Source organism: Triturus cristatus, chromosome 11 (genome assembly GCF_964204655.1).
Source record: "Triturus cristatus chromosome 11, aTriCri1.1, whole genome shotgun sequence".
Lineage (NCBI taxonomy): Eukaryota > Metazoa > Chordata > Amphibia > Caudata > Salamandridae > Triturus > Triturus cristatus.
Window position 1 is genome coordinate 614,416,868 of NC_140594.1, and position 23,829 is coordinate 614,440,696.

Consider the following 23,829-nt stretch of genomic DNA (forward strand, 5'->3'; position numbering starts at 1 on the left):
TCAACAGTAAACCCATCATTGTCGACTGCGCTAAATCCCTAGGTGTCATACTTGACAAAAGACTCAACCTAATCTCACACATCAACTCCATTGCCAAGAACGCACGTTATCAGCTGCGCCTTCTGTGGGGGATTCGTCGGTTCTTCCCGGAGAAAGACCTAAAAACCTTGGTCCAATCGCTAGTTCTCTCTAGACTGGATTATTGTAATTCTCTTCTGACTGGTCTACCCAAATCTCACCTCTCCCCCCTCAAATCCGTCCTCCATTCAGCAGCTCACTTCATTTCAGGGTCCAAACGAAATGTGACCACATCACTCCTATCCTGTCTTCTCTCCGATGGCTTCCCATTAAGGCAAGAGCTATTTACAAAATGGCCTGCATCACCCACAAAGCCTTGCACACTTCCTCCCCTCGCTATCTGGCGAACAAACTGAATTTTTCTGGAGGCCTGAGACCTTCTCGGAATGCGGAAAAGTTTCTGCTTGAGCTCTCCTCCTTCAAAAGGGAAAAATCGATGGCTCACTCATTCTCGGGTAATGCGGTGAGAATTTGGAATTCGCTTCCTCCATTGCTCTGTGCCACCACCTCCATCCGGATCTTCCAAGCTGACCTCAAATTTCTTCTATTCCATAGACACTTTCAGAACTAATTCCTTTATTCTCAGACCCCGCCAGGAAGTTCGTTAGTCATTGTAAATTGCTGTGTTTGATATTGTGTTCTTGCCTTCTATGTTTTTCCCTACCTCCTCTTGCCTGCTATGTTTGATACAGTGTCCCTCTATTTTTGTAACGTTCTATTTTGTAACATTTCTCTCATGTAACGTAACTGGTTCTATTGTACAGCGCTCTGACACCTTTGGGTAAAGTCCGCGCTTTATAAAAATGCATTAAATAAATAAATAAAAATGAGATCCTAACCAGAGGAGTGCTAGTGGCATGTCCCCTAAAGATATTCACCACTAATAGAGAATACCTGATTACAAATGACGTTACACCAATCCAGGATAGGTCCCAGCCTTTGGCGATTGACATCGACCATAAAGCGATAAAGACGCCCTGTGCCAGCCAGATAATTAACACTCAGGGAGTTTCCCGTTCACGGTTATTGGAGTCTCCCACTAACCTTATTCCACCTAAATTGTCTAATAATAGTTTGACTGATAACACAGAGGAAGTTCTTTGTAAATTGGTGTCCTGGAATATAGCAGGTCTACGCCAAAAGTTGACAAACTCTATTTGGTGTGAATATATACAAAGTCAAGATATTCTTTGCTTGCAGGAGACATGGGCAAGAGACTCGCTACGCATCAATGGGTTTAAAACTCTGCACACCAGGTCAACTGAAAGTAAAGGTGGTAGGCCCAAAGGCGGCTTTTGTACTTTTATATCGAATACTAGGAATTTTAAAAAGGTAGAACTTTATTTAGAAGATATCTATTATCAGCTAGTTAACATTAAAATTGATAGGAAGCAATCTGTCATCCTGATCAACTTTTATAATAATATCCCCCTGCCTGACGTAGAAACTGTGATGAAAATTTTAGTAAGTGATGTACAACCACTATGATATAAAAACGCTAAAGACACGATGATACTTCTAGGATGGGATTTTAACTTTGTCTTGTGTTCAAATGCTGATATTAATATGTGTGGCCATGATGATAATGAAGGGTTCAGTTGTACGCACTTCTGTCATTCAAAATTGGGGGAGTTGTATAATGAAATGTTGTGCACTCTGGATTTAGGTTTCGTGAACGAAATGTGTCCACAGCCAGCTCTAATGGGTTATACTTTTAATGGGCGGAATCAACAATAGATTTTATATTTGTGTCAAATAACCATGCTCCAAGAATCAGATCGTTCCATATTGGGGATATATCTCTGAGTGATCACTTCCCATTGTGTACCACAATTAAAGGATGGAAGACCAACTCAAGTATTGGAAAAACTGTCCCCTGCCTTTAGATTCAATTGCACTTGATAGAAATAATGGTTTTACTTTGAAATGGTCTATGATTGATCCTGACGGCGTTATAAAATATGTGGGTAATAAGTGCAAAGCTGCTTTTGATACTTGTTTGAATGAGTTAGCAACCCCCGGTAGTATCCTTGAGTCTTTTGTGTTAATCTCTAGTGTGGTGAGGGAGGCCCTCTTTGTACAAAAACATTGCAAGGTAAAATCAACTGAGTGATTTGATTCAAACTGTACCAAGGCACACTTGAAATTAAAAAAAAGCACTTCATACTAATCCCAGAAATCAGAACGCCATAAGGGAGGCTAGGAGGAATTATAACCTAGCCATTAAAGAGGGGAAAGCCAGCTTAAAAAGAAGTTTGGGAGTCCCTTCATCTGGCTGCCTTAAGCAGGGATAGTAGTGCCTTCTGGAAGGCGGTTAAAGTACCGTACCTGAAGCAAGATGGGGGTCCCACTATTGAGATTGCCATCACAGAGGACCAATGGGTCGAGCACTTCATAGAGGTGTTCAAGAGGGTAGGTCACACTGATCATAACTTAGGCGAGCCGCTACTAATTAGTAATACAGAAAACATTGACCTCCAATTTACCCTGGAGGAAGTGACAAGGGCGATTTCGGTTACTTGAGGAGGGAAGGCTCCAGGACCCGATGGGGTCCCATGTGATTTGTTTAAATCAAACTTAACTTTATGGGGGCCAATTATAACACAAGTAGTGAATGCAAGCTGCTCAGCACCTTTCCCGCCAGCCTGGGTAGAGTCAATCATCGTCCCATTTTTAAAAAGGGAAATCGCCAGGATCCCAGAAGCTACAGGCCTATTTCATTATTAGACTCTACGACTAAAATTGTGGGCCGTGTAATTTTAGCAAGACTTAAGGACTGGGCATTAGATAAGAATGTCCTTTCCGACCTTCAATATGGTTTCCGCGAAGGAGTGGGCACTATTGAACAGAGTTTAAATTTAGCCCTACTGGTGGGAAAGTATGTACGTGTAAAGAAAGGAAGTTTGTTTTTAGCTTTTGTAGACCTAACCGCTGCTTTTGATTCTGTAATACACGCGAAACTTTGGGAGGTCTTAGAAAAGATTGGCGTTGAACAGCAAATTATTTATTTTTTATGTCGTTTTTATTGTAATGCTGAGACGAAAGTTCTATTTGACATTAAGGATGGACGTACAATTCCAATATGTAGGGGAGTCAAGCAAGGATGTGTCCTTGCCCCATTCCTTATTAATTTGTATATAAATGATTTAGAGGAAGCACAGATTAAGAAACAGGTTGACTACCCCAAGATAAATGGTCGTTCTATTCCCGCACTTTTATACGCTGATGATGTGATTTTATTGTCACAAACTCATGTAAGTGGTTTTAATGAATATATGAATGAATTTGGACTTACGGTGAATACTACTAAGACATATGTCATGAGATGTGGTAGGGGCAGTAAAAAATGGCGGGAGATGTTCATAGGTGATTGAAAAATTGAGGCAACAAAACTTTTTTTATATCTTGGAATACCGTTCCACCAAGATGACCTATGGGTTCAGGCAGTTACAGCTAAAAAAATTAAGTTTTATTACAACTATTTCAGCACTCGCCCGATTTTCAAAAAAGTTAGGGAGAAGACCCCCGGTAGAGCTTTTACAGATCTACCAGGCAAAAAGTATCTCAACTGTAACCTATGGCTCAGGGGTGTGGGGTATTGCAAATACCCAGTCACTACAGTCTGTTGAAAATAATTTTGTGAGATGTATATTGTCAGTACCTAGATCAACCTCTTCTTATCTGTTCCAAGCTGAACTGGGTTTAACGTATCTGTCTGATCCCATTAAATTGGAGCCGGTTCTTTTATGGCACCGAGTATGGACAAAAGAAGAAACCAGGCTAAATCGGGATATTTTAAAGGATATTTTCAAAATGGATACAGTCTTAACGATACCCTGGGTCAGTTATGTACAAAATTTCCTGCAGAATCTGGGACATCTGGAGTATTTTACTGATCCTGATTCTATGCAAGCGGTATGTAGGAAAGATTTTAAAAAATAAGGTCTTGCAATGTTGGAAATATCACAGTTGACGACTGAAATACTAAAGCCCACGGTACTGGAAAATCAAATGATTTTAAGTGTTTTTAAAATTCAGCCATATTTAGTGATAGTACCAGAAGGATACGACAGATTCCTATTAACAAGATTCAGGCTTGGAATGGTCCACAGACTTATTAGTTTTTCCCGATATGAATAACTGGACCCGAACTATGATACCCTGTCCCTGTGATAATTGCTCAAGTCAATCCACTATCCATGTTATTTTCTTTTGTGGATTTTATACTCTTATTAGGAAAGTCTGGATTCTGCCAATGTTGAGAACTATGGGGATAAGAAAATGTCGACCAGCTTATATCGCATTACAAACTATGAACAATGCTAATATGATTTGGAAAATTGCGATGTTTTTTAAAATAAGTGGTCAGATATAGGAAGAGAATAATATTATGAGGATTTTTGTTTTAAGTATATTGTTTTTAGAATTAATGAAATGTTATGAATTTATAATCGATGCTATTAAGTGCGATATAATGATTATAGCTATTGCCAATATTTTTTTATGAATTAACTTGAAAAATCGTTACACAATTTTAATGTTTTTTATTATGATTATAATGTGTACAAATTAATTTTATGATTGCAGTATCTTACAATCGAATAAAGCGGAATTTGATCAGAAATTTTATTACTCTGACCAAGACCGTCAGCAACAACCACAACAGGACATGGTATGCCTTCCTTCCACTCTTGTTACAGATCTACAATCCATGCTAGCGAATTACAGAAAGAGATTTCCACCAATGTGGCTGTCTCCTTCACCAGCACCTCCGCCACTTTCTATGGTTCAAAGTCAACCTCCATCTTCTCCGTCTCAAGGACCTGTAAAACAACTATCACCCTCTGACGAAGAGGAAGATGAACAGGAGGAAGGGGAAATACAGTATAAAGAACAGCAACAACATGACGAATGGGACAATTACATTATTCCTCCACCAGCGTCTCCATCTCCACCACAAACTGATTTACCTCCAGAAGACATAAGAGGTTTCCATAACCACTTAGAGAGAGCAGCCAGGCGTTTTGAACTCCCGATGCCTGTGCATCAGCAGGACTGTTTCCTTCTATGATTTCAAGGAACCTTTCAGGAATTCAGTCAGATCAATGACCATTATTGACAATATCTGGGACCAAGGTTTGAAAATAATGTGGAATCCAGCAACAGTGCCGCCAATCTTACCAAGCCTTGATAAAAAGTATAAGGCTCCTGACGATGCGCCTGCTTGTCTCACTGCAGTACAAAAGGGGGTGGTGAATCAAGCTATCCTGGCTGAAGAGGGGTGAAACCCCGAAACCGGTCCTAGGATGCTTGTTTCCAGTCCAGGGAGGACCTGGCTTGGCAGTTCGGGCTGGACTGTTCCCATGAGGCACAGGGTCAAGACTGATTTGCATATGGCTGGGTTCAAACTGGAATGGCATGGTGAGCAAAAAAAACTATGGATTTAGGCCCAGATCTCTGTACTGGGTTGAATGTATGACATTGTTCTGCATTCTGTCCATCAATTGTTGTTTTTGCATTTGTCACCCGAGTGGGACGGGTATGCTCAGACGTGAGTCCCGTGCTCTCCATGCCACTGGAATCAAGCTATCCTGGCTGAAGAGGGGCGAAACCCCGAAACCGGTCCTAGGATGCTTGTTTCCAGTCCAGGGAGGACCTGGCTTGGCAGTTCGGGCTGGACTGTTCCCATGAGGCACAGGGTCAAGACTGATTTGCATATGGCTGGGTTCAAACTGGAATGGCATGGTGAGCAAAAAAACGATGGATTTAGGCCCAGATCTCTGTACTGGGTTGAATGTATGACATTGTTCTGCATTCTGTCCATCAATTGTTGTTTTTGCATTTGTCACCCCGAGTGGGACGGGTATGCTCAGACGTGAGTCCCGTGCTCTCCATGCCACTGGAATCAAGCTATCCTGGCTGAAGAGGGGTGAAACCCCGAAACCGGTCCTAGGATGCTTGTTTCCAGTCCAGGGAGGACCTGGCTTGGCAGTTCGGGCTGGACTGTTCCCATGAGGCACAGGGTCAAGACTGATTTGCATATGGCTGGGTTCAAACTGGAATGGCATGGTGAGCAAAAAAACGATGGATTTAGGCCCAGATCTCTGTACTGGGTTGAATGTATGACATTGTTCTGCATTCTGTCCATCAATTGTTGTTTTTGCTTGTCTCACTGGTCATCCAAGACCTGATTTAGTGATATCACAAGCAGCACAACATAGATCAAAGACCCGTTCAGCACCATTATTGGCACCCCCAGAAAAGGAGGGTGGAAGACTGAACAACATAGGCAAACGTTTCTCAACTGCTTTAACGGTCAGGGCTTCTAATTCCCTGACTTTATTAGGCCGTTACAACAGGCAAATGAGGTCAGATATTGCTTCTTATATCAACAATCTTCCATCGGACATCAAAAGACGAGGCTAAGAAAATACTGCTGGAGGGCGAACGTTCTGTCTCTGAGATAATCGATTGTATGATGGACATCACTTACACTGTTTTCAACCAACTGGCCGGGCGGCAGTCTTTAGATCTCAAGGATGGCTGAAGGCCACAACATTCAGGCCGGAGGTTCAAACCAAGATTTTAGATCTTCCTTACGACAGAGAGGAGCTTTTTGAGAAGCATATTGATGAAGCCTTGAAAGGGATAAAGAATGATACAGATACTGCTAAGGCTCTTGGCACTCTTCAGTATAGAAAGATGTCATTTTGTGGTGCTGGAGGCAAGAGTCAGTCATCTTACAGGGGAGGCTACCAACAGAACCAGTATCAAGCTTATACCTCTTCCAGCCAACAATACAGACCATAGTTTGCCCAGCGGCAACCACCTGGAGCTGCCTACAACAAGCCTTCCTTCAGAGGGAAAGCAGGACGACAGAAGGATATTTACCGTCGTCAGTGACCTCCCACTACTGCCGGCTGCAACTCTCCCACCTCCTTGCAAAGTAGTAGGCAAAATGTCCCACTATCTGCAAAATTGGAAACAAATTACGACAGATCATTGGGTCTTAGATCTGGTACAATTTGTTAATTCTCTGGAACTCAGAGCCATCACTACCGACCCCTCCTCAACCCCTTGTTCACAAGCATTTGCACCTCTTGAAGTTAGAAATCGTCTCCATGATTAAACCAGCATTAAACAATCATGAGCCACTGATCATCACTCTTTTTTTATGTCACTATCAGTGTTAAAACTGTCTCTGTCGCATCAAAAGCGGAGGGCACACAGAAATTTCAAGTTTCCAGTATAAACCGCCAGCGTGGTGTCTGGCTAATATGCAAGACATTTAAGCTTCCATAAATAGGTGGGAAGAGGATAATGTGCGGTGAAACTGTGTTTACAAGTTCCGGTATTTCACCGCACATTAACCCATTTTAAGTACAAAGGGAACTATTTTAGCGCAACAGCGGGCAGGGTATTAATAGGAAAAATGCTAATGCTATTTGCGTTTCTTCGTCATAATCACTGCGTGATTTGAGCAAAAAAAAAAAGTATAAAACGAGGGTGTGAATATATTCAAAGTTGGTTCTCGAGGGGTTAGGGGGCTTTTTAAAATCATCGAGGTCTACAACACCCTAGAGGAGAGGTTAGACGTCGCCATTCCAGTCGAAAGTGACGCCCAGCCATGCAGCTGGATTCTGTGAACTTTGTTGCATAGACTATTTAAGAAATATTGCAACTCTAAGTATTGCAAACGTGATAAATATTGTATCGCAAATCGATATTATGAAACACACAGAATTATGAATGCTTCGCTAACAAGTGGACCACTTCATGTGTGGCACCTTCAGCCAACATTAGGTTCTTTCTCATGAGCACTTTGCATGATAACATTTTGGAAAACTTACGATATCAAGATACTAAGCTACATGCTCTCTCAATATGAAATTTACACCCATTCAGAGGACATTTTTGTAAACAATATTTAGGACATGACATTCATGTTTGAGGATATTTCTGTACACCATTCTATACAACCTAAGGGATCTCACATGAGCACACACACACACACACACACACCCCGCGTGTGTATATTATACATTCCCTCAAAAGAATAAATAGCGCCCTTCATTTGCATTCATGCTGAATCTTCTAGTTTGTAAAGTCGTCGGCTTCTCCGTGTTTCTGCACGCACTACAAGTTGTCTGCTAGAGGCAAGCAGCAACGACATTACTTTGCACCGAGAACGAAGCCTCATTCCACCAGGGCCATGGATTCCTGCAGTGCCGCCGTCCCTGCACCATTGTCCTGCAAGCGCGCGCTTCCTTCATCCTTCCAGAACCGTCCGCTTTGATGACAGCGTCATCGCCCGTCAGCTGACTCGCGCTGCAGCTGCTCCATCAGCACAAACAGCCTGGCAGTCGCGGCTCTGATGACAGATCCACAGATGCTTTGGCAGACTTGTGGGCAAACAGTGTCTCAATAAATATCCGCCAATACACACGCATCCGGACTCACCGGAAGTTATCATTACAAAACATATAAAAGGCCCATATGTCATCTGGGGATTGGGCCAAAATGCAACGAGTGCTAAGTACAAAGTAAAGATGGGTAAGAGAGGCGGAGAGAAAAGACTGTCACAGGGCACAAGAATGGGAAGAGAGAACAGGGAGAAAAGAGAAATAAAGGGGTTGGGGGCGGGGGCGCGAGCAAAATCTCTTTTACAGTTGTCTGGTGTTGGCAAGTAAACTGTATTCGAGATAAAATAGTTTTTCATTCACTATTCAATGTATCCGCACAATTGCTTTTAATTATTAAACAAGCGTTGGCTGCGCGCGAGCGGCTGCGAGACGCGATATGTGGTGGGGGAGGGGAGAAGTGGGAGTTGTGTGCGTGCATGCGACATCGTGATCGCGATCGCTCTGAAAGCAAAATTGATTGCGATGGCGCACAAGTTTTCAAAGTGCTGCTGAAGCCTAGTGGTTCGCGCGTGCGCGGTGGCGTGAACGCAAGCGCTAGGCCAGCCAACAGCACTTTGAAAACGCACATACAAAATGTCTCTCCGAGCCAGCGCATGCGCTGGGCTCATCGAGACCTAAAAAGGAGCGATGGAAAGCGTCCCATTTCACCAAAGGAGAAAATTATTTTATTCCCAGTTCTCCTTGGTTCGCAAGAAGCCAAAGTAATGTAGACCAATTCTAGACTTGAGAAATCTAAACTAATTCCTCAAACAGTCATTCCGCATGATCATCATCCAGGAGGTGTTGCAGCTTCTCAATGAAAATGACTACATGGCGTCCTTAGACCTTCAAGACGCGTATTTCCATAAACCCATACACAAGAAACTCAAAACATTTCTCAGATTCACAGTAGTCCACAGGCATTACCAGTTCCGAGTGTCACCTTTTGGGCTCAAATCGGCCCCTCCCATTTTTATAAAATGTCTAGCGCCAGTAGCAGCATATCTCCGACAACATCACCACCAAATCTTTCCTTACCTTGACGACTGGCTAGTCAAGGCTCCAACCTGCAACGCCTCAAAAGCGTCTACCAAGGCCTGCCTACGCCTCGTCAGTCAACCGGGTCTCACTTTGAATCCGGAGAAATCAGTCCTTCAGCCTACCCAGCGACAAATATTTTTAGGAACCATCCTGGATACTACTTTAAACAGGGCTTATCATACATTGGAAAGACATCAAATGCTTCTAACTTTAGCGGGCTGCATACAAAAAAGAAAGTCTCTTTCTGTACGCCTTTACAAATCCCTCCTGGGCATGATGTCCTCCTGTATTCTTCTCATCCCTCACTGCTGCCTGCACTTGCGTCCTCTTCAGGATGCTCTGAACATCCAATGGGTGCAGGTCAACAGAACATTCGATGAGATAATTCAAGTAACTCCTCCAATGGTCACTTTACTACTTCGGTGGGCACAGCCTCGTTATCTGTCACAAGGAGCACCATTCCTGCCGCAAGCCTCTCCCCTGGTGATAACAACGGACGCTTCTCTGGAGGGCTGGGGAGCCTTCCTACAGGAACTTCGGATCAGTGGCAAATGGCCACCATCTCAAAGGAACCTACATATAAATCTTCTAAAACTAAGAGCGGTGTTCCTTGCTCTACAAGCCTTCCTGCCCAGAATAAAGAATTCCTCTGTACTTGTCAGGACAGACAATACTACGACAATGCACTACTTAAACGAGCAAGGAGGAGCACGATCTCTTTCTCTGTCTCAAGAAGCTCAACTGATTTGGATCTGGGTAATTCAGCACAAAATCTCTCTGACAGCGGAGTATGTACCAGGGAAGCAGAATACCATAGCGAATTCGCTGAACCGATTACTAACAACCTGCCACGAGTGGGAGTTGAATCAAAGCACTCTTAATCAAATTTTCTCTCGCTGAGGCAAGCCAGTTATAGACCTGTTTGCCACTTGAGACAACAACAAATGCCAGTACTTCGCAAGCTGACATCACCAACAAGGATCCTGGGGGAATGCTATTTCAATAGCATAGTCCAGCATATTTCCCTACGCTTTTCCTCCCACTTCTGGAGAACTACAGTTACAGGTAAGTAACTTATTATCTTATGTGATCTACTCTGGCCAAGTGGGGTTTTAATTAATGTTAAGTAGATATCATCTATGTGGGACAGAGCATCAGGGTCAATATCGTGAAGAATCACCACAATTTATGCAGCAAAAACCTCTGGCCGATTTTATAGTCAATAGGAATTAGTGTGTAATGCGTATGAAATCAAAGGGCGCAAAAAGCAGTCCAATCATGGCTTTCAGGAGCTAAATTGTGACTGAAGAAACCATTGGAAAATCCAAAATGGTTTTATATTTTTTACTGACTGCATTGTTGATGAGTGCCGTACTGTGTGTATTTTGCACTGCAATTGTCTGTGTATGACTTTAAATGTCTATAGTCCAAGACAACATGAGTGGAACTATTTGGTTTTAAAACAGGATTTTTCATCTGAGAAACACAGGGTTCAAATACTCCCTGGAACTGCAGTTGAGAGGGAAGTTCTTTAACGGGTGCTTTAGTGTCCCATTTAACCTGTGGGGTGAATCGTGTAGGTATAATATGGTAAGGAGAATTCTTATCTCAACCAACATAATTGTGATAAAGTGCATAGGCCAATGCGAGGGACCATTCGGCTGCATAAGCTTGTTTGATCTCGTCTGTGATAAGGGCAGAAAAGGAAGGAAGAATCACATCCTCTCCTTGGGGGGGGATGCGCGTACAAATGATGGGGGGCAATCGACTTCCGCCAAGAGGATGCCATAGGATGGAGTTACATTTTCCCATAAGATTGCTTTAATGGTGCGTTTAACGTTACCTTCAGTTTGAATATCTAAGTAATTTAATCTGTCTGAAGAGGCTACGCGTGCATCCGCTATTTCAACTATAACAAAGGTATCAGTTGCTTTTGCTACCAGAAACTCCAGGAGATTTTGGCACACTATGGAGACTTCTGCCACGCTGTCGAGGAGAGTCACTGCCGAGCTTCTGTTCAGGAGGAGTGTTCTCACTGTCTGTGGAATATTTTGCAGTCAAACCCACAACTTTCTTTTTCTGAAACAGGGCTTTATATTGAGGAGTCTTGTCTTCACGTCAGATGAGCGTTGTGTCTCCCTTTTCGGTTTCACATACTCTTCCTGTCTGCGTTCATATCATCCTCCTCTGTCATACTGGTGGTCAGATGAAAGGAAAGAGGAGAACATGTATCAGGAATCTGATACCTGTCTAGAGTCTTGATTTTAGTGGATCACAAAAATCGTACCACCTCTCAGAGGACTCCAGAAGTGGAGAACCTCTGCGAGGTTTACCTTTCTGTTATTGATTAGATTTTTCTCATGTTTTTTTTTAGCAAACTCGCTGACTGGCCTGGTATCCTTATCAGTATTAGGTTTGCTAAGAGGTGGGGCTGATGGCCTGGTTCCCAAATCATTGCGTCCTAAACATGTACATACATTAGCAATAATCATAGGCAACTTGCGTTTACAGTCAGCTACCGCTGCCGCAGTAAGTTGCTGACATATAGCTAGAGATGCTGCTTCACCTTTAACATTAGAAAGAATAATTTCGGAGACCACAGGAAAATTACCGATTAACTTAATCCCCACCCCTAGGGCAGGACCTGCCCCATCCCATGTTCATTCTATATCTGTTTGAGAACGTTTGGTAAAACGGCCATCGTGGGAGTATCAAGACAGATAGATAGTATAGACTGTGACAAAAATTGTCCCCCCGGGTGTTAGTCTCCAATACTGGGAACTATCCCAGTGGGGAAGCACATAGTTAAAATTCTGTACTTGTCTTGTGGTCCCATAAGAGGAAACACAGCTTCAAGTTGACTGGTTTTTCGGGCTTTCCAAAATGGAATTTCCTCAGGACTAGTGTTTTTTTTGTCCATAACTGAGTGAACAATTACAGGACTAATAACAGGCTCTGCAGGCAACTGGGCTTGCGTTTGCATGCATAGTCTCGCCGGACCAGCTAACTATGTACGTGAGATAAGCTGTGTTACGCACCTGTATAGGATGCAAAGTACATTGTACAAACATCGGGTTTGCACGAGATTTATGTTTCCTAAATCAGGGTATGGTGTATATCCAGCTAATGCCAGCCAAGTAGCCCCCTCATTACTGAGAGGGCCCAGTCGAACTGGCCCAGGCACATGGGGAAGGGTGCCATTAAACAAAGTCTGGTGTTCCCAGACTGTAAGAGGAATTTCAACAAGAACATATGGTCTATATTCAGCAATGTGCCTGTGGAATAGTGTATTCGTGAAAAGTGTTTGTGGTGGCATCCACAGCTGGAAATGTGACTCAAGAATAAAAAACTTCAAAGCAGTATGCAGCGTCTGCTTCTACTACAAAGATTACAAGATCACCAGCATTAGGGACTCCATGTTGTTACAAATGTGCATATGCCGCAGTTCAGCAGTTGACTGCTATAGATAGTGCCATTAAGAAACGAAGATGGATTCAAAGTGTAACACAAACTGGGTTTAATCCTTTTAATAGTCAAGTTTGAAAAACCTGCAAAAGTATGTATTCACTAAATACTGTGGAGGAGAATTCCTCAACACCATGGATGTCTCCGATAAGGGAGGCGAGGTTATTGTGAACAAGTACAAGCCCTACTCAGGGTTTCCACAAAATACGTACCTTACCAAAGCATTGGTGGCGCCATGTTGCAGGGATTCTGCTCAGGAACAGAACCATGCTTGGGACCATAGAACATCAGTATGTAGGGACTGAGTCACCATGCCACATCAGTATCTATGAGCCCAAGGCGGACTAGCTATATTGCTCACGTGTCCTCCTAACCTTTCCAGAGAGACAAGTGGTTTGGCACCCCAGAACACAACCCCCTCGACCCTCTCAGGGATCGCGGTAACAGGACACACCCTTTCGCTCTCTCACTCGTACTTGTACACAATAAGATAAAAGAGAAACACTAAGGAAGTTTACAATGTTTATTTAAACTATTGTGCTCTAAGATGCAATAATTGTGTCACACTTAGAAAACAAATGCATGTCAATATCATCAGCATGGTTAATAAACCATATACAATAAAGATTCCGGTTATGTTATCTGACAGATCGGCCTAAACCCTTCCCCACTACTAAAGCTAAGCTATTATAGCTCTCTGGGTTTAGTGGCAAACCCCGTACCTTAGCATACATAGGTAGATGTTGTACATGTCAGCTGACACAGCACTCTTGTCTCATGAACTGCAGCTGCATTTTTCTATTATGTCTAGATGCTAGTTTTTGACCAAAGAGAATAACAAGGGACAATGTCCCAGGAAAAGAATACAATACAAAAACATGTGCTGGTTCTGTGTGAACATATAATGTGGCACAAAGGCAAGCGTATTATTTAGTAACATGAGCAAAACCAAAGGGGCCTACAACGTGTATGATTAGGCTAACCTAGGGAAAACGACAATGGGTCATTTGTGAAACTCATGACGGGGGTGGGAGTTCCATTCTATCGACTGCTCAGTGATTATGTGCAGTGCTGCATTCTGGATTGTGCGGGATCTATCTATGCGGACTCCAGCTTTCTAGTCTCGTAACTGAGCGTTGATTTGTTCCTTCATTCTGTTCAGGATGACTCTGTTGAACACTTTGCCTGGGATCGATAGAAGAGTTATCCCTCTGTAGTTTGCGCAGGTCACCTTTCTTGGGGATCTTGATCAGATGTCTTTCCTTTCAACCTGATGGCACCTTTTCCTCAACCCATATCCTTCTAAACATGGGGTAGAGCATGTCTGCTGATGTTTAAATGTGTGCCGTCAGTGCCTCTGCAGGAATGTTTCAGGTCCTGCTGCCTTCACAGTTCTCAGATGTTTGATGGCTTGTCATATTTTTTGGGGGGTTGGTCTGCTGCAGTTGATTGGCAAGTCCGTATCAGCTGGCAGTATGTTTGGTGGAGACTGGCACGGGCTGGTTCAGCAGTTTTTCACATTGCTCCACTCATCTTAGTTGTTGGCCTTCATTGACCATGATATTCTTCTCAGCTTTGTCTTTAACAGATCTTTAACTGGCTTGTTATATCTACCAGAGAGTTTCCTTGTTATGTCTTGGAGTCCTTTCAAGCTTTTGGCTTCCTGGGCTTCTGTGGCTAGACCATCGCTGCATCTTCTCTTGTCTACTCTTAAGCTTCTCTTTGCTTCCTTGTTGGTTTTGGTGTATTCACCTTGAACTTTCGCTTTTTCTGCTCTTGTCTGACTGGTGTTGCCTGCAGCTTTCTTTTCCTTTCTCAGTTGGATTTTGCAGAGAGTCTCGTTGGAAATGCATTCTTTATGCTGGTGTTTCTTGGGACCCGCTACCTCCTGGCAGGTTAATGTCACTGTTCCTTTGATCTTCTCCTACTGGCTTTCTACTGGGTCTCCGTCATCCTCTAGTTCTTGCAGGACTGGAAACTTTTCACTGAGGGTGACTGAGTATTTACTGTGCATCTTTGATGAGGGTGGTGATATACTGCTGGCATTGGTTTGTCATTTCCATTCATGCTTTCTTCAGCTTTAGCCTGGGCACGACAAGGTGAGGTGATGGTCTGATGCCACGTCCACTCCTCCTCACTCTCACATCCTGCAGGGCCCTCCTGCGGAACTTCTTGGCAATGCAGACATGGTCGATCTGATTGTCTGTTGAATGATCTGGTGACACACACGTTGCCTTGTGTATTCCTTTGTGTGGGAATACACTAACACTTATCACCAGACCGTTCAGGCAACAGAGATATGCAAGCCTTTCACTATTCTCGTTCATGTCGCCAAGGCCAAGGTTTCCCATGACTTCATGGTACCCAGCGTTATCACTTCCAATCTTGGCATGTAGGTCCACCATCAATATTGTGTTTTTCTTTGTGCGGAAAGGTTGCTGTGATGATTTTGGGACAGTGGGTTTCCCATCCAGCTCTGTTGGCTGCTGTCATTAGAATCAGTGCTACTCCCCCAGTATATGGGGCGTTAATTTCCTCATGTCCAGAATACAGCAGAATTTCTCCTGAAAACAGTCTTTTCTGTCCGGACTGTATCCATCTGGTCTCGCTGATGCCAAGCAGAGCAAGGTTGCAATTCTCACCTACTGGGTCAGTGTCCTAGACAAGCAGGGTTGCACAGATGTCAAGGCAAGAATCCTCAAAGCAAGGGCTGCCTTCATTTGGATGAAGAAGATCTGGCGCTTTAAAGGCCTACAGCTGAAAACCAATATCAGGCTTCTACCACCAATGTAAAATATGTCCTTCTATATGGAGCAGAAACTTAGAGAACAACAGTGACCACCAACAACAGAGTCCAAACCTTCATCAACACCTGTCAGCGGAAAATCCTCTAAGTCCGCTGGCCAAACACAATCAGCAACAACGACCTATGGCAGCAGTCTTCCCAACTCCCTGCTCATGAAGAAATAATGAAAAGAAGTTGGGGCTCTGCTAGCCCATATCAAACACCACCAGAGAGCCCTCACATGGAACACTCAAGGAAAAGAGTAAGGCAAAGAAACACTTGGCATCGAGGCCTCGAGGCTGACTGCAAGATGAGTTACACCTGTAATCCGATTGAAAGAAAAGCTCAGGACAGAGATGGCTGGAGAGTTCTAGTTGATGGCCTATATATCACCCATGAGGTGTAGTAGGCATAAGTAAGTAAGTAGTTTCTCCCAAGATGCCTCGGTGATGCAGGGGGACCTTATCCAGCTACAGTCCAAATGTCTTGAGCAGCAGCATCATGCAGTCCTTAGTCATACACTGGGAAAACTCACACAATCTTGACTTTCCATTCTGTAGGTACCCACTGCCCTAGAAGTGTTTTAGCAAACATGTGGCACTCTTCACTGTTTCAATAAATAGAGGCTAGTTATTTGACATGCTGATGACTTAAGGTTCAGATTTACTTTTCCAAATGGCATAGGAGATAAGACTTCTTTGAAAAGCATTGGACCTGTATTAACATTGACTAATAGCTGAAAATAGCAACAATGGACCAGCCAGTGGAAGATCCATACAAAGTTGTTAGTTTGAAGCACATTCCATATTGGTAGGCAAGGCTGATATGTAATACGTTTATAGAAGGATTGTGTAGATGAGCAATGATGAGAGAGTTACAGAGAGGCTTTATGGATGAAAAAGGGATCTACTCTGCTGAACAGAGGATCTACTGACTACCTCATATGTTACTCTGCCCTAAGAATCGGTCTGCTGCAACACACCTGACCCTATTACTGTCCCTTGCATCAGCCTGTTGCCACATATTGCCTACCCACCTGTTTTAGCTCTGAGATCAAGCTGGTGTTCTAGAATATAATCAATTCACCGGAATGTATAAACCTAACCAAGACATTGTTTAATTGGAAAGCATAGCATAGAAGAAGCTTCATTTTCTTGGTTTTTAAAATCTTTACATAGTATCAGCAATTCCTGTCACCCACACTGATCTGTCAAACAGTTTTTTTCACAGCTGTACTGTACCCTTCCTCACCACGACAATAAATTCAACATCTCTCTGTTTCAGTCTCCCCAAGAATAATCTTTCATTAGGTACACCTGGCCTCCCTACTGAGAATGCTCCTCTCCAACTGTGGTTCAATTCACCTTCTCAAATGCTTCTATCCACATTTTATTCACTTCTCCTCCTTGAGAGTCTAGTTTCATTGCATCCATCCCTTTCTCCACCCTACCATGTCTCACTCTCCTGTGAGGCATGGAGTAGTGTATGTCACCCTCATTCTTTAACCTTGATCTTTGGCCTGCATGACCATTTACAGATATGCTTTCTAGTTTTACTTTCCTCTGGTGAGTCCTTTGTCTCATCTTCAGCATATTCGGAACCTTGAGCCCCTTTGTTACCCCCAGGTGTTTGGAGCCTGCACCCCAGTCACCACTACCTTCGTTATCTTTCCTTGTCACTGTCCATTCATGAAGTTCTGATCCTTTCCTTTGTGTTGATAACTAGGGACTGCTATGTACTTCTGCAAAATTCTTTCTCTCCCATGTAGCTTTCCATTAACCTTTTTCCTTTGCTTGTAGCACAGTCACGGGCACAGCCACTACACACCTGAGGGCCTTACCTCCAAGAAGGACCAGGAGGAGGGAGTGACCGAGAAGTTGCAAAATGGGGACATGGATCACATGATTCCGGCGCTGCGTGCTAGTGAGTCAGAGATTAAAAGTCCAGCCGGTGATGGAAAGGTCATCGTAGGATCCCTTTCAATACAGGTGAGGGAGAGTGCCACAAGCAGATTTCAATTCTTGGCACCAATGTTGTAAGCAAATGTATTCGGAAATTCCACAATTGTGGAAAATGCTGGTTGAGAGATTATTAATAAGAGAGCAAGGTTTACGCTTAAGGTGAAGTTAGGTAATATACATTGATTTTGTTATCTTTTCCATCGTCTGTTCAATATGTGTCACCTTGGCCCCCTGTAGTGATTTTGTACCATTCTTTTCCATAGTGATGTGTTCTGTTTCCTGTAACGTCTATTTTTTTGCTGCCTGCAGTGTCTGTGTAACACCTCTCCTCTGGGTACCATATGTCCACTTTACCCTAAGAATGGCCTATCCTAACACTGCCCTTTTTGGTGTTTCAATGCATCATCTATGCCCTTTGTGATAAACCTATGCAATCTCTCCTGTGTCTTTATGCAGTCCTTGCTGTTTTTGAAAACGGTATACCATTATTGCTTTCTGCTGTTTGTAGGCACCAGTCCTGCCTCCTCTGCCCATATGCCATTCTAAACCTCATTCATCTCCATCTGCTATCCTTACTGTATGTGGTGCTTGTGCTGTTTGTCCTTTTGCAGCCCAGGTGTGGGTGTCACTGGTGTCTGTTTATCATATGGCTGTTTCTGGTTCTTCTTGTAGGATCTGGCGGGCTCTCAAGGTGCCTGCTACTGGCTAAAAGGTATACGTTACTCTGACATCGCCACTTTGGCTTGGATGATTACTCTCAGTGATGGACTTCACAACTTCATCGATGGCCTAGCAATCGGGGCCTCCTTCACTGTTTCTGTCTTCCAGGGCATTAGCACGTCTGTTGCCATCCTGTGTGAAGAGTTTCCTCATGAGCTGGGTATGATTTTTCTTATTTTTCAGGGGATCTAAAAAGGTTGTGCTAATGGTTTGCAGGCAGGAGGAGTAGAGTGCACCTATAGCACATGAGAGGGGAGACCTCAATTGTAAAGACTGGATAAGTGAGGTGAGGCAGTGTGTGCACAATATGAGAATGAGGGGCATGTGAATCAAGTCTGAGGTGAGCTGAATTAGATGTGTATGGAAGAAATTCAACATGTGCGAAGTGAAAGGATGTACTGTATGTATGACGTAACGTAGAAGGTGTGCTGCTTGCATGACGTGAGAAGGAAAATTTTCTACATATACCAGCTGAGGAGGTGTGCTTTATGTAGACGTAGAGGGCATAATATGTGTATTAGGCAAAGAGGGGGTCCAGCGTATATGTTTCTGAAGTTCGTCTGCAAGTGAGTGTTGACATTCATCAAGAGTTCTATATGAGGTAAGGAGGGTGTTCTTGCTGGAATGAGAGGATGAATAGGTGCCGTGCCCATGTATATATGATGAAGATGTGAGCAGTATAAAGTGGGGATTGAGTTCTACATCAATAATTACTACACTTGTATAATGCACTCTACCTTTTTGTCTGGTCTCTAGTTGATGATAACAGGTGTTAATAGTGAAGTGAGGGCATACAATATGTATGAAGGGAGGAGAATGGTTTGCTTCATGAGATGAGTTCAGCATGCACTTTGAGACCAGAGTTTGCTCTACATGTGATGTAGATTGCACTGTAAAAAGCAGGTGAGCGTGGGAAGCTACTCTATTGGGTGAGAAGGTTTTTTTCACTAGTGGGGTGAAGTTTTGGCACTATGATATGACATTCATGTCTGAGCAAATGTCAGGCTCAGCGTGTGCTATTGAAGACTCTCTAAGACAGCACCTTAGTGAACAGTTATCCAGATACACACAGTCTAGTGGTAACTGCTTGGAACGGCTTTTCGGAGTGAATGTGTGTTAGGTTGACCGTTGGCAGAGTCTGCATTTCTCATGAGAACAATAACATGAAATCCACTACAATTTGTTCTGTAGAAGCCACTTGAGAGGATATTTTTCAAACATCTGGTTCATATCTGTGAGTATGTTTGTCAGTGTCCATGTCATCAGCACTTGAAGGGAAGATCATGATTCATTTGTGGCTGTTTTCTACAGCAATGGGTGATTTAGACATTGAAACTCAGGGGTTTATCTAGCCATGTATAACTCCTACATTTCACTAATTTATGGGTTTTTGTTGTCTTCTTGAGGACAGACATGGAAAGCAGTGGCACTTATATGTTTGACATCAATGCCAATCAGTAGATCAACACAAAGTGTGTAATTTCTGTCCGTTCCTGCACAGTACATTGAAAACCTAGAGCGAAAAATACTAGGCTTTCATGTGATGATGTTCGGACTTGCACCAAATTGTAGTCTATCTGAAGCTGCGAGCACAAAGCAATATGTGATTGCTATTGCTATGGTAAGAGATGCTCCTAGACTTCAGGTTGACAACACTTCATAACCATCACAACATTTATAGTTATCCCTTCACTGAAAATTCTTCAGTGATAAGTAGCTCTTGAGGTTGAAAAGATTTCAGTATCTACCAGTGTACAAAAAAACGAAACTATCCATTACCGAGATTCTAAACAACTCTCAGAAAACCTAATTAGAAAAGGCCAAAGGTGGATATAGTCTCCACACATTTGCCTCTATTCCTCCATCTGTCCATCCCTCCCTCACCTAGCATAATACAATGTTGGCTGTTTCCTTGTTCTTCACCTTAAGACTTGCAGGATCAACGTGTGTGATGACTGTCATGATAACCCATGATCAAGGAGGAGAAGGAAATAATCTGTGAAGTCTACCATACCTATTTATCGTCAGAGGACTATAGGCAGTTTCTCGTACACATCTCCCTACCTCCTTTCCAGAGTGTGTGAAACCTAAACTCGTGATTATGCAACGGCCAGATCATTTGTATGGGGTACTGTTAGAGGAATGAGGCTCATTTAAAAAAAAAAAAGACTCTTTAACGCCACTGCAGGACAAATATCTGTTTTGCCAATGATTATGTGGGTGTTAACAAGGCCCAGAGCTGTTCCAGAACCTGTCCACTGCTAGAATGGTTACACCATTGGTGGAAAGCAAGTTTCAGCTTGCTCCTCGGGAGCTCACATTTACAGTATGTAATCTGTGGTCAGCTTGTAAGAGATTGGTAAAGCACAGGTTCATTAGTGGTCCCCCTCCTGACAAGGAAAGCACAGTACTTGACATAGTAGATACAAATATTGATGCAGGCTAAGCTATACACAGTGGTGGATTACAGATTCAATACCCCTCAGAACTAGGACAGAATATAGAGATAGAATATGTTCTCTTACACCTTCATAAGTTACACAAAAGAAAAGTAGCAGTGGCTGCGTACAAGTATGAAAGTTGTTTGCAATACCATTGACATTTGTGGCTAGATGCCCTCCCTCACGGCCTCCTCCATTTGACTTCTAGGTAACTCCGACAACATACAGTCACTCATTCAAGTTGCGTGATGTCACTTTATTGACAAATATATCCTAGAAATTTCTCCTCTGTGAAATGTAAGAATTTGGGATATCAAAAGACTTCCCAGATTCCACCTCATTAATGTTGGGATATTTCAATCTCTTGCAAGTGTAGTTGCTAAAATCTTCTTTAATAAAAAGGATCACCTTTGCAAGCAATTAAAATTTAATTAGCTAGCCTAATGCAGTAGTTAAAAAAAGCTAAAACTATTTACCTTTATTAACTAAAATATGTTTTTACAATTGAATTTGTAAAGACCATGTTGAAGGAATTTGAATGGAAACTGCAAAGGTGTTGTAAGGATGGCATATACCCACATCAGCTGCCAAAATCAATCAAATTTCAAATAAATAGGATAAAGGACACAAGCTTTAAACTGCTCAGTATGCCCAAAAGATATGGTAACAGTAATTACAGAACAACAGACGTTAAATATTTATATATTGTTTCATAATGAAAAACGCTAATGTTAATGGTGCAGTTTACTCGGATGAAGTTGGTGTGATTGCAAATGAAATGGAAAACGTTTTAGGAAAGAGGCAAACATTTGTTACGGTAATCTGTTGATTGGAAATACTTTACAATGTACATTTTTGTGTGTAGTATGAAACTGGCAGATAGGCTTAACTCGAGAAAGATGAGGTATCAAATTGACTTGATTCAATTAACTTTATAGATGTCATCAATCACAGACCCTGTTGCTGTGTATCTTGTGGGCATACACACAATCACTCTTCAGATCTAAAAAGGTTGTTTCGGTTTTTAGACTCTCAGACCCACAGACTGAAATCCTCCCCTGCTCCCTAGATGTCTCTGCTTCGCCTCAGCTTATCCTCCAAGCCCTGGGCCATATGAAATTGTACCCATATAGCTGAAAGACATGCTCTTGCAACCAATTCTTCCTCACGCTTTGCCCAAGAAGTAGGAGGTGGTTATCATTGTCTCACTTTCCTGGGTCTCTGCTGCTTCTGATGGACACTTTTGCCAAAGATACCTCGTTCTCTGAAAATGGTAAAGCCACAGTGTCCTTGCTGGGCTTGACTTCCCAGGAAAGCAATTCTACTAGTAATACTGAAAGGTTGATGGCTATTCCATGGTACAACAGTCCTGTCAGAGGCAACCATTACAACTGATCCAAATGTCCCAACAAATGTAGTGTACCTTTCGGGGAAGGGGGATCTAAAGGATGTTGCAACTACTACCAAAAACACCAACAAGAATATCAGCTCAAGTCCCCCGATATCTTCTAGCTCTGCTCCCTCAATTCCAACCCCGCCCCCTTCCAAATGCTGTGCCACATTATATTGAGGACTCACTGCAGGACAGAGCGGATGTTCATCTCTTTGTGGGCTTCAGTGGAGCAAAGAATGGTAAAGTGGTAACCAAACACACAATCTCACATTGTGTTACCCTTTATATTAAGATCTACCATGGTTTCGCAAAGAAAGACCCTCTGGCTGGCTTTTGTGCTCATTCCACTAGGGCTGTGGTACCTTAGACTTCTCTCAGTAGAGTGTTCCAGTAGCAGATTTTTTCTTTTTTATAAATAAAGCAAACACTTCAATTCTGTCCATGGGCTTACTGAAGAAGTTTACAGGTACAAAAGAGACCAGAATACTACCAAAGGACAGTAAGGAATCCGTAATAACTATCGTACCTAAACCTGGCAGACCAACTTAGAGATGTGATTCTTATCGACCTGTACTCCTTAGTATTGAGCCGAATATAGTAGCTAAGATGCTTGCTAAATTATTGACATTAATCATAGAAACAATGGTCCACATGGACCAATGTGGCTTTCCACATAGAGCAACCAGACATAACATAAGCTCTCCCACTAACGCTTTAGCTCTCGAAAATAGACTAAAAGCCCTCCAAGCAGTTTTATAAATGGATTTTGAGAAGGCTGTTGATTTACTAGACAAGGAACATTCACAGGTGGGAGACCGTCATGTGACTGTTGTGCAAAAACGATTTCCAAGATTACCACCACCCACAATACAGACGTGTCCGTCTAATGATACCACACAGACAACTGTACTTGCATTAGAGAAATGTCAGCATTCTCAGGCCGTATTTATTAGACCTCATAAACACGACGTTAAAATTCAACAGTTGTCTTAATACTGCATATCATTTCTGTATACTTAAAATGCAACACTAATCTAGACATTTTTTTTTACTTCAACCAACGTTTTATCACATTCCATCAGGAGTCATGATTGACCACCCCACGGTTCCTTGTGGCATCATTTACAAGGCACACTCTCCACCCTCGCAAGCTGTGAGGGCTAGGGCCAACTGAAGACCTGGCCCCTAGAAAGAACCATGCCAGAGCAACCCAATGAAGGAACACCCCCTGGCACCCAATCGGGGGGATGCAGCTGGGCAACCGGGCCATACCTTGGTCCCCTGGCGCAGCTAGCATCCCCCCTACTCCCACAAGGCGTATTACGGGGTACCTTCCAGGGCCAATTGCGGTAGCAGATGCCCTCTGCCCTTCACCAGTGACCATGTCACACCTGCCCCGGGTTATTCAAAAAATCAACAATCTCTTGAATCCGCCTGCGCTTAATTTGTGATGCCCCACGTTGGCAATCCGTTTTGTGGTCAAAAACAGGACTCCTTAACAGCCAGGAGATGACAAGAGCTAAAGGGATGGGAGGGTGGGGAA

General features: G+C 43.0%; 1 protein-coding gene across 4 annotated transcripts in view; it reads left to right on the top strand.

The window, feature by feature from the left end:
• Window positions 1-23,829, top strand: part of SLC39A14 (solute carrier family 39 member 14) — a 288,443-nt gene that overhangs the window by 231,915 nt on the left and 32,699 nt on the right. For all 4 annotated transcript variants that reach the window (XM_085633968.1, XM_085633969.1, XM_085633967.1 and 1 more), the window contains 2 exons: window positions 17,571-17,759; window positions 18,405-18,612. In XM_085633968.1, the coding sequence (XP_085490094.1) occupies window positions 17,571-17,759; window positions 18,405-18,612 (397 nt within the window). The remainder of the gene's footprint in view (window positions 1-17,570; window positions 17,760-18,404; window positions 18,613-23,829) is intronic.